The 12,185-nt window shown below is 40.7% G+C and overlaps 1 protein-coding gene across 5 annotated transcripts in view; it reads right to left on the minus strand.

Annotated features, from left to right (window-relative positions):
- LOC115022131 (xenotropic and polytropic retrovirus receptor 1 homolog) overlaps positions 1–12,185 on the minus strand; it is a 42,464-nt gene continuing 30,279 nt past the window's right edge. For 3 of the 5 annotated variants that reach the window (XM_029453019.1, XM_029453017.1, XM_029453018.1), the window contains 10 exons: positions 10,926–11,007; positions 10,238–10,327; positions 9,858–9,955; positions 9,551–9,730; positions 5,393–5,558; positions 5,103–5,297; positions 3,953–4,119; positions 3,695–3,834; positions 2,834–3,055; positions 1–2,026 (listed from right to left, as the gene is read on the minus strand). In XM_029453019.1, coding sequence (XP_029308879.1) covers positions 1,972–2,026; positions 2,834–3,055; positions 3,695–3,834; positions 3,953–4,119; positions 5,103–5,297; positions 5,393–5,558; positions 9,551–9,730; positions 9,858–9,955; positions 10,238–10,327; positions 10,926–11,007 — 1,395 coding nt within the window. In that variant the 3' untranslated portion in view covers positions 1–1,971. The remainder of the gene's footprint in view (positions 2,027–2,833; positions 3,056–3,694; positions 3,835–3,952; positions 4,120–5,102; positions 5,298–5,392; positions 5,559–9,550; positions 9,731–9,857; positions 9,956–10,237; positions 10,328–10,925; positions 11,008–12,185) is intronic. The other 2 variants (XM_029453021.1, XM_029453020.1) reach the window with 1 other exon arrangement.

The following is a 12,185-nucleotide window of genomic DNA, read 5'->3' on the forward strand; positions in this document are numbered from 1 at the left end:
TTCACATTATACTGACTTTATTCAGACGACAGGTAAAGATAGAAGACTTTTGCATTAATTGGGAAGGAGGGGAGTTTAAGAATAAAATACTGTCTCTAATACAAGCCTGTTCCAAATAAAGCCCTGAATCTCTCCACCATTAAGAAAATAAAAAGGCCAGAGTTGCTATTTGAGCATTTACAGTAGACTCACAAATGTGTTGATTAGTACAACTACATACTGAACATACAAATGTATTAAAATGACAGACACGTTAATTATTTCAACCAACATTGTCCATTAAAGTGTTAAAACCAAGCCGGAGTGTTTATGGAACCCGAGTTACATTAGCATGTATCTCATGAGTGCAAACACAGCCAATCAGATTCACTCCCACATTGGTCCTTCATCACCAAACCAGCTAGAAGAGCCACTTCATTCAGATTCAAGATTAACTACACCATCCTTTTGATTCTGACAGTTTGAACCAATATGTGATAGACAGGTGACCTCCCCCCTTTTCATCATTGTCACATTTCAATGAACACGTTTAACAGAGGAGACTGTTTCATAAACCAAAAGTTTTCAATCAGTCTTCAATCAAGATTTTAGGACAAAATAAAGATTTCTTGGAAATAATCTTAACTCTTTTTTTAAGTTTCCAAAAACTAATCTGCCTAAATGGGTTGACTGGGTGTTATTTAGGCACCTCTCCCATTCATACACACATAAATAAGTTGGCATACATTCCGTAAAACCATTTTCAGATGGAGGATACTTTTTCCACATGGGGTGACTGGGAGATACTGCAGGATGATTAAGGTGATCTTCAGCTTTTTTCCAGAAACAAAAGTAAAGTTTCCCTCCTCAGCTCCACAGCTGAACAGTCATTCCAGCTGCGGTTCCATGCAGTTTGAACTCAGCACTTTATTTTTTAGTATTTGATATTTTCACACAACTTCCTACTTTGGTCCGTCTCATATTTACAACCACGGTTATAAATAATCGCAAGTTTAAGCGTGTGTTTTTTCTTCTCTGAGTCTCAAAAAGATTAATGGTCAAGTGTTGCACATCCATGAACAATAAAACATAATACATCACGGTTTGTGTGTGTGAACAGGCATTCCACTCCAATTCACTCATACAAAGTGCGTGTTTCTGTATGTGTGCGTTTCTAAAGCGTGTAAGGTGCAGGTAGGCAGCTCTGTGATGAATAGAAGGGGCAAGCTGAAGAGTGAGGGAGTCAAGCCAGTGACTGAGTGCCGTTACCAAATGTTCATCAGCAGAGTCTGTTGGCCAGGGGTCAGGGAGAAGGTCAAAAGGCCTAAAAAGTTGCCAAAAGGGGGAAAGGTGGAGGACTTTAAGTTCATTTTGAGGTCCAAATTACAAGTTGACTCGAGATCCCTTGAGGTGTAGGTAGACTAATAACTAAAGGAGAGGAGAAAACCTTTTGGCCCTCAACAGCAGTAGGCTGGAAGTTGTCGGCCTCTCCCTTTGTGGGAGCTGCGTGGCACAGAGAGGGAGCAGGGACACTTCCTGTCAGGGGGATCGGCTTGCATTTAGCTGCGTTGTTCATGCTAGGCTGAGACATTTAGGAGAGCCCAAGCAATGGCTGAGGAGTGGGTGTAGTTGAGAAGTCCACCTCTGGGTGGCTGTGGATGACAGAAGTGTTTCACCCACTGCTTTGGTAGGGTAGAGTTTAAGTGAGAAGCCCACCCCTGATTATTATTGAAGGTAGGAGTTGGAATTTGATGGCCATGTTGGTGGGTTGTTTGTTCAAGAGGGGAAAGTTCCACCCTTGAAATACTTTAAATAGTTCTGAACCCATGTAGAGGCTCATGCATTGGAGAAAGGATTATGTAGGCATGAGAGTTTAGAACCCATCCTTGGCTGAGAGTTTAACGCCCGACTTGCTGGGTAATTCCTCGGTTAGGAGGTGGAGTTTCCTCCTTTGAATAAATTCTGGACCCAGGCGAGGGGCGTGGCCTGATGTCAGGAGTCATCATCAGTGTCCTCTATCAAAACCTTGGTGTCACGGGTCTTTGACCTGAAATGGGAACAAGGAAGTGTTTACAATATTGACTGACAATATTTAGGGTTACAGCACAGGTTAGCATGTTGATGGCACTTGCAGAGTTGAAGGATTTTTACTCCACTGTGTGTGTTCAAACTAATTCCACTTTTTTCAAAATGCTGCAAACTATTGCATACTCATATTGGAAAAAATAAAAGCTTAAAGCCTTGCCACGGTTAAAAAGCTATGGTGCTTATTTTAAAAGTCTACTAATTACACACAGAGAGGATTATGTGACCTGAATCAATCACTACCAACAGCAAACATCATATATTCAGGTTTCAGCCAGAAAAGCTGTTACGCCAAGCGGCCATGTTTTTATTTTATTATTTTATCTGTGAAGTGAAGCCCAGCGCACTTCCGGGGGGATTGAAGCCTGCAACTCAAAGACAACACAGCGTAGCTTACCGATAACCCGCACCACCACTTTCAGAGAATTGTAAAAATGAATATGAATTGTGTAAAGGTTTTCATAAATATGTTTTTTTCTTTTCCCGTTTAAGCATATAACCCGTTTTGACCCCCTCACAGAACAAAAATCAAAAACCATTAAGAACCGGAATCGATAGGAAGAACAGGAATATGAATCAGAATCGTTAAAATCCAAACGATACCCTACCCTACAACTTACACACCGAGGTATAAAGGATAACATATTTTTAAATATATTAAATCACTTATGCTAAGGCCGGGTGGGTGAGTCAACTTAGGCCCAGCAGGTAACCCATCATCTTCACATGTTCCCATATCACGTCTGCATCGGTTGTAGTTGAGACTCACTGTGAGGCCAGTCGTGGCCTGCGTAGACTCATGCTGTAGCTCCTCTTCCAGTTCTTCTTGCCTTGGCGGTTCCTGACTCCGTCTTCCTGGTCCATCATCTGCTCCAGCAGTGTCTGGTCGTCAGCATTGAGCGGAGCCACACTGATGTCTCTGACAGCCCTGAACTCACCACAGTTATTCAGGTGTTCGTTCTCTAATCGGAAGAAGTTCCACACAAAACGTCTGGGAAGGAGAAACACTGACTGTCAGTGGATAATTTTTGCTTAAATACTTCACATATTAAATATTCGAACAATAGTAAATAGAAATGGTCCACATCCTCATGTCAGCCAATCATCACATACTGTATCAGCAGTCACAATGTTTTCTTCCAAGTTTGGGGGGGACATGGGTGATGACTTGAATGGAAGACAGATCAGATAATACATTTTATAGAAAAGATAAGATCAATAGATTTAAATGAAAAAGCCTGTTGCCTCACAAAACAAGGCAATTGAACACAATGTGAGGAGGAGGACTGTAAAATGTCTAGCTGGCTGCTATTTAATCCATTACTGCTTATCTAAAGTGTTAAAAATGTTAATCATTTGCTTTTTACCGTTTTTAAAATGAAGAATGATTTCTGTTTTTGTAACTGACAACTAAAGCATTTTTTTTTTTCATCATTTGGACAGTTGATCGGACAAAACAAGCAATTAAAGGGCATCCCATAGGGCTCAAAGAAACTATTTTTGACATTTTATAGAATAATGGATTGGTAAGAATAATTGATTGGTAAGAATAATTGACAGATTAAGCATAAAGTAATAAGGGGAGGAAGAAAAGATAGAAAAGTTACAAAATATAATGGATTGTGTATACCTAAAGACCTCCATTGGGGCCAGTATAGTCGCCAGTATGTCAGAGATGCCGTCCAACCCAGTGACTGTGCTGAGGGAGACAGTTAAAGTCCATGAAAACCGCAACAGCACATCCTCCACTATGGCACTGTAGTAATAGGCCTAGAGGAATGACAGAACAGGGACAACACAACAGTTATCAACATATCATCACATGACACTATATTCTCAGGGACTCGTATTGAAAAGATGAAAGGTTCCTCCCTGTGAAGAGAAATACCTTATGTGGGTAGACTATCTCCTCTCTCAGAAAGGTATTCTCTCCTGCGTTTCGGTCAAACAGGCCCCAGTCCATCTTTAGATCCCAGACCAGTGTGTAACAAGAGCTGACCACTAAACAGCCGATATACAAATAGAGGAAGATCTGGGTGTCAGCGTGGGCTTCAGCTGTGGAGGAGAGAAAGAGAGAGTGTGATGTTAGATAGCTGGTATAGCATCAGAATTATATGTTTAAAAATGGAAAGTCTCAGTCAAAGATGGTTGCCTATTTGTTTTCGAATAACACAGAATCCAGTATTTTTCCTTAAAGGGCAGATCTTTGTCCGAGACATCACATAATTATTCCAAGCTTCGTTTAACTTCTACATAAAAGTGATTCATACTTTAACAAAACCCTAACCTGGTGTTACTTCGGCTTCTACATAACAGGAGAAGCAGCTTAACTTAATATAACAGTAATATCAGTATAATAAGAAAAACTGGAAAGAAATTCCTTTTCTTGATTCAAATAACACATTGCTGTAATTTTTTCTCATTGTCTGAGGCTTCAGAACTTCTAGTCAGCTGTCATATATAATTGTTTTTATAAAAGCTGTTAATGACCAGCCTGAGCAATCGTCAGCACATCATCAAGTCATGATGCACGGGGTGTCGGGTAAGAGATACGTGGCGTGTTTAAGCCTCCCAGCAAAAAGAAGAATTATCAGCTGCCGGAAGGCTTTTAATGTGAAACATCTCTGCAGAAGTGACTTTGTTTATTCAACACCAAATAAAAGTCAAGCAAAGTTGAATGACTGGAATGAAAATGCTAGAATATGCCTTTTATAATTATGACTGTGAATTTACTTTTTCTTTCTATTTTTTATTCAGGGTAGGGAGTATGACATGACTCTGTTGTACGATAACCAGAATTTATCAGGACAACAGAGAAACAAGGAGGAAGTGGAAATAGGAGAACATCAGAAATCAAAGAGACATCTTACAAAATTATGAAAAAAAAAGAAAATTCAAATAAAGTTCTGTCACCAATAAATGTTTTTTTCATATAAAAAAGGATAATGCAATGGTATTCAGATACAGGTGCATGTGTAAATTTTTCCCTCTGCATTGAATGCAACAAAGATGTATAGTGTATTGAGTCTCCATTCAACCTTTATGTGTGCTGTACAGGGCACCAAATGTGACAACAAAGAACGAAGTGGAGTATTTCCCAGCGTTAACCAGGTGAGGGAAGGCCCGTTTGGTGTCACGGTAACGTCGCAGACACTGTACGAATCGGAACCAAGCAGGAAGACACCGGATCACCGCACGGACTCCATACGAGTAGGAATTACACACATCTCTACCTGCAGAGAATGGCATGTAAACAGTGTGGTCAAGACCAGGTCCATCAGCATTTATCATGGATCAGTGTTTACAGCATTGAATTGTTCAGTCTCACCTTCACTGCTGATGAGTCCATCATGCTTTTTCCAGTCCAGTTCAAAACTGTAAAAACAGATCATGTACTCCAGATCCATCAGAACCACACCCAGAGAGTTCAACTGGTCAGCCAGCCAGAAGTCTGCAAAGCCAACCCGGTGAAACGGAGCTGTCATCACTCGAAACTGTGAAAGGAAGGGAAAGATATTAGTAGTTTTTCTTTAGAATCTAGGTGGATTACATCACTATTATCCATTCCCTTACCGAGTCCATTTATATTGGATGTGTTGATGGACTAAACTGGCATTTAAACTTTTCTCTATCATGACCGAAACAGCTCTTTAAATCACACTTTTTGGTTCTGCACATTGAAAGGTATTTAAAACACTTATTTAAAACAGCCTCAAGCTTGTGCAGGCGCACTACTCGTCTATGTGAGTCCGGACGAGTCCGAGGTGTTTTAAATAGTTAGGGTTTAGCAGAAAGTAGTGAGCATACGACTGGATAAATGACACTTGGATTATACTGCACCTGTTGCGTGAGACTGTTACGGGTGTTTTCAGATAGTTTTGCTGTTGTTAAACGTGGCCCACAATTACTTCTACTCAAGACTTTTCTCAGTTTTTTGATTATTCGTTCACCATGGAGGCATGTGAGAAAAACTAAGTTTTCTTCAAGAATTCAAGGTAAAACGGGGCGAGTAATTAATATTAGGGGTGTATTGATATCCATTGATTCAAAGATAAACAATCTAATATCATTGATGCAAAGTGAAAATATCATCTTTAGGATACGCCTTTATTGTGAAATTCCATGGCACTTCTGTGTCACCACTTCCATTCAAGGCCACCTCCTTCCTAAACCTAAATTTCCCTCGGGATCAATAAAGTATCTATCGATCTATCTAAACATTATAACAGTGCTTAAACATGACAAATGTTGCACTTTATAGTGAACAACAGTAGGCCTATTCTATTTATTAAAAAGAAAATATTGTTTTTAATTTTTATGTCTGGAAGAGCACAATAATACAATTGTACTGTATATATTGTACTGTATATATTGTACACAAGAATTTCTTGTAGTTCACCCCTCTCCTTTCACCCCTCTCCTTTCCTCCACTCTGTCTCTGACTGTAGGTGTGTGTCGCCACCCTTCGCGAAGTACAGCGGAGGAGGGAATGTGAATGGCAAAGCAAGAAAAGAAAATTGGAAAAAAAGAAAACGAAAACTTTAATTTATTAATTTTTTTGCGGACCCCCTGTTGAAGACCTATGGTGTAGACCAGTGGTCCCCAAACTAAGGCCTGCAGGGCCGGATACGGATAGAGAAAAATTGATTGAGTAAGAGATTCTGCTCTGACGACTAAACTTTAACCTGTTAAGATTGGGCACGGCACAACAGAAAGTTAATGTTCAATGGACTTTTTTTCTGTGAAGAACCCAGAGAGGGTTATTTGGTTATTATTTATTTCATAAATAGTGTTATTATATATTTCCCAACTTTATTTTTTCTGTGAAGAACCCAGAGAGGGTTATTTGGTTATTATTTATTTCACAAATAGTGTTATTTATTTCTTGACTTTTTTCTGTGAAGATCCCGGAAAGCGCTATTAATATTTGGTTATGTGTGGCTTTCTGGAAAACAATAAATGTTTACGTTTAGGCACCCCTGCGATCGTCACACTTTTTCTGTTACAAACTGACCCCGGCCCCCATCAGAGAAGGGAAAAGTTATGTGGCCCTCACAGGAAAAAGTTTGGGGACCCCTGGTGTAGACTATTGCATACTAGTTAGCTTCACTCTACTTTGTACAAACGATGTTCGGTCAACAACTGGTGTAAGGGTAACTGTGTTTTACTTACAGTTCTAAAGAATTATTACAAATCATTATGATGACAGTTGGGTAGATGTCTTTAAGTTGGGTAACCTTCTCATAGGTTCAGTAAAGACTAGGTTTGTTGAGGCAGAAGAAAATGACTGGCACACGCATGTTTACAAGCTATAATTCAGAGATGCTTCTTCATAAACCCTTGCTACGGTTTCATTCAGTCATCATTCATGTATACAGAGACTTGCAAAAATGATCAGATTCTGAATTACAAATAATAAATAGAAATGTATTTTTGTGTAATCATTTTAAAAGACTGACCTTCAAAACTAACTATTTTAAGTAGACACTGGTTCAAATAATTATAATAAATAGAATGTCAATGTTATGAATGAAGCTTTGAACTATAAAGTACAGCCCTAATTAAATAATGTTATAATGATCCATTTTGTGATCGTATCATCTGATCTGAGGCCGCATGTTTTGGACACTCGGGTGAAGAGAGGGGTGGAGCTGTCAACTGATCGCAATCTGGTGGTGAGTTGGATCAAGGGGTGGGGGAAGACCCTGGAAAGACCTGGTAAGCCCAAACGGGTAGTGCGGGTGAACTGGGAACGTCTGGAGGAAAGCCCCTGTCCGGGATCTTCAACTCACACCTCGGCGGAGCTTTTCAGGCATCCCTGTGAACCTGAGTGGGCGATGTTCAAAGCCACCATTGCTGAAGCAGCGGTGAGGAGCTGTGGTCTCAAGGTCATAGGTTCGTCAAGGGGCGGTAACCCTTGTTTTGTGAATCTGGAGAAGACTTATGACCGGGTCCCCCAGGTGATACTGTGGGAGGTGCTGCAGTATATAGAGTATGGGGTGAGGGGGTCACTTCTGAGGGCCATCCAATCCCTGTACACCCAAGGTGAGAGTTATGTCCGGATACTTGGCAAGTGGTAAATCGGACTCATTCCCAGTGGATGTTGGCCTCTGCCAGGGCTGCGCTTTATCACCAATCCCAGTTTGTGATATTCATGGACAGGATGGCGAGGCATAGTCGTGGAGGAGAGGGGTTGCAGTTCGGTGGCCTGAGGAGCTCATCGCTGCTCTTTGTAGATGATGTGGTCCTGATGGCATCATCGGTCAGTGACCTTTAGCAGTCACTGGATCGGTTCGAAGCAGAGTGTGAAGCGGTTGGGATCAGGATCAGCACCTCGAAATCTGAGGCCATGGCTTTCAGCAGGAAACTGGTGGATTGCCTACTCTGGGTAGGGAATGAGCCATTACCCCAAGTGAAGGAGTTCAAGTACCTCGGGGTCTTGTTCGCGAGTGAGGGAACAATGGAGCGAGAGATCGGCCGGAGAATCGGAGCAGTGGGGGCGGTATTGCATGCACTTTACCGTTGTGACGAAAAGAGAGGTGAGCCAGAAGGCAAAGCTCTCGATCTACTGGGCGATCTTCGTTCCTACCCTCACCTATGGTCATGAAGGCTGGGTCATGACAGAAAGACCGAGATTGTGAAAGAACGAGATTGCGGGTACAACTGGCTGAAATGGGTTTTCTCAGACAGGTGGCTGGCAGTTATATCTCCACACTGGCCTGGGGACGCATCGGGATCCCCCAGTCAGTGCATGTGGCCCGGAAAAGGGAAGTTTGGAGTTCCCTACCGGAGCTGCTGCCGCCGCAACCCGACACCGTTGTAGACGATGGATGCAGTGTAATGTTAAACGGAGCAAGAAGTTGTGACATAGTCACACCAAGCACGCATACTTTTAAACGGGAGCCGTTGTTTGAATACAGGAGACATTTAAAACAATTATTTTATGCTTAAATATATTTAAATAAAATTTTTATTTTAACATTTTGAAAAAGGTCTGCTGAGGAATAATACATATTTGGCTTTGATAAATTACTGTTAGAAAACATGATTGCAATAAAAATACTAAATGGAAAACATATGTATTATTTGTAATCGAAACAAATCGGATAACTTTTAAAGGGGTTGAATACTTTTGCGAACTAATGCTTTTAGAGCTGAAACCATTAACCAATGTTTGGATTATCAACAGCACACTTTTCACAAACAACTCTTAGAATTGATAAATGGGGCTCCAAAACCTCATTGATTATTTTGGACAAAAAAGGAATATGTATTATTTCTTATGCTTGGGCACATGCAAGATATAGCAACTTTTTTCCCCGAAATGTTAAATAGTGGATATGCTAAACGGTCAAAACCTTAAAACATAATTTTCAACTACAATGAACAGAATTTTCTGCACCAAATGTACTTTACAGTTGCACAAAAGATGAACAGCGGTGACAAACAAACAGATACTGTATAATTTGTAATTGAGAGATGATACCAAGAGTTTGAGCAGCCAGAAGCGTGACTTGTAGTAGCAGGTCTTGAAGGGGTTGATGAGGAAGAGGAAGAAGAGTCCGTAGAGAGCAAGAGGGTTAGCCTGCATTGGTACCAGAATGCTATCACTGAAGAGACAGGACAGCAGGCTGACGCACCACAGCACCCCCAACAGACCTGCAATCTGCACATACACACAAATTCAGTTACAATATATCAGCATGAAAATACTTATTATTTCCATCATTTGGCGGGCCTTGAGCCAGTTGTTGGGTTAGTTAGACTGAATGTTTTCATGTGTTTTCTTGGACCTCAAACAGATGTTGATGTGACAGGTTGTTTCTGGGGTTGAGTTCAAATATGAGTACATGGTTAACTCCTGCCTGCCTCCAGCCGTAGGTGTTGATGCCTGGAAGATACAAACAGAGGGACTGATAAAGGATTGACTTCACATCTCTTGTGCCCTTACTTTGAAAAGGAAACCATTCAAGCTTAAGTGGTAGGGAAACAAGTGTGCATGCAAAAATGTGTTACTGAAACGGTAATTTATGTAACATTAATATTACAGTTGTGGATATTTTTCATGTATTATTGGGGATGAAATTGGCTTTCCTTTTTTCCTTGTCTTGAATTAACAGAAACTTTACTCTACACTTAGCATCGTATCCTGTGCGTGTGTGTGGCTGTATACCTAACAGGAAGAGGAATTCTATTAATAGAAAGCCTCCTCTGTAGATCCTGACCATAGGCCAAACATCAGCACTCCGGATCACCACAGCTCCTAGTGATAGGTAGAAACATGAAAAAAGAATGTATGATGTTTGGACAGAAAGAGTCAAAGGAACCAGAAAAGGAGTCACAACATGATTTAATTGCTTTTTTTCCCTTCATATTATCCATGAATGCTGATACCATGAGTGCATTTTAAACCAGGCCATGCTGTTTCAACATCAAATTTTGGTGTTGCAAACTGTAGAGGATGGTTTGACTTGTGTTTATTGACACAAATCAAAACAAAGGGAAAGTAATAAACAGAGAGAATAAAAAAGAAAAAGAATGTTCTACTTTTATTCTAAGTAGCATAAAACAATATCCACAATGTGAAAGACATAAATAGATTATGGGATTTTAAAAAGGTCCTGAAAAATATACTCAATCAAAATTTTGACCTGAACTAGAGTGTGTACGGTTGTGATCAATGCTAGACAAAATATTGCAACTACTGTATTTTCCTGGATTGGACACACCAACGTTTACTTTCCAGGGAGTAAAAACGGAGTAACTAGATGATAAAAAGTGTCAGCACTTTAAATCTTACAATATTCTTAGATGCACAATTTATGTTACAATTGATCAATAATTGTATATGTGTATGTTACCTGTAATGACCACAGTAACTATTAATACAAGGAATACTCCACAGTACAGCCCGACTCTAAAGGTGGTCCAAGCAGGAGCAGGCTGCAGGCAGACAGAGAAACACAGTCAAGACGAAAGGCAACCAATACAGTACAGTGTATTTCAATTCAAATGTGAATAGAAACAAATCCCTGTCCCTCTATAAGAGGGGGGGTCAAACTCAATCACAGAGAGCCAAGATTAAAAACTGGGACTACGACGAGGGCCAAACATGGTCCACATTTATTGAACAGGAAAGACATATTGGATAAAGTTCAAAAAGATATGGAACATATTTAGGTAGGCTACATTCTCCGAGTATGCACATGTGTCAGAGCCAGATGTTTGGAATCTTTTCTTAGCTGCCAGTTTAATGTTTGGGGTTCTGTGGAAACCCTCAGTGAGTGAAGGTGTGCATCAGTGAGACTCCTGTGTGGGTTTTTGTTCATCTTCATCACAGAGAAAAGCTGCTCACACAGGTATGTGCTTCTAAACATGCAGAGCATCTGAGCGGCATGAAGGAGGGTTGAGGCATCGTTTCGGGGATGAAGCTTGGAAACTGTGCAGCGCCCCCAGGGACACACTTTGCCTTGAGTAATGACACACGCTGTTTCCACGTCAACTGCAAATGGATTGATAAGCAGTTAAAAAAAAAAATTCTGAGCTGCAAAGTCGACATATCTCCGAGTGAACTCAGTGTATCAGCAAAATGTGCAGTCGGGAACACAGCAGTGGAGACATGGTTTGGCAGTTTGTCCCGGGGCAGTTTCATTTAATTCACACATTTAATACTTCCTCATACATATATATGTATGTCTCTTCTCGTGGTTGTGCCATGCATTGATTTAATTCCCAAAAGTTCCTCTGTAACGCATTAACTGGAGTCCACTCCACAGATGAAGATTGACAGCTGTGCAGTGTCAGTGACATCAGCGCTCATCCACAGCAAGGGAAGATGCATGAAGTATTTTCAACTGTACTTGTAAATCGGTGGCAAGCTTGCATACACGATCAGAAACAGTACTTCTGCTTAAGCTTACATTTAAAAACGCTTGCTTCTCATCTGGACACATGACTTGGCACTTTAATCATGCACCACTTTACAAACTCTCCTTCGGTAAAAGGTTGATTTAGCGATTTCTCCGGTCACAACCAAACACTGCATGGCAGCCTTACTTTGGCATCACAGCAGACTATGTTCAGAAAAGCAAAATGACAGAATCTTTTTTTTAACTCCTCCT

The sequence above is a fragment of the Cottoperca gobio genome, chromosome 17 (genome assembly GCF_900634415.1).
Source record: "Cottoperca gobio chromosome 17, fCotGob3.1, whole genome shotgun sequence".
Taxonomy (NCBI): domain Eukaryota; kingdom Metazoa; phylum Chordata; class Actinopteri; order Perciformes; family Bovichtidae; genus Cottoperca; species Cottoperca gobio.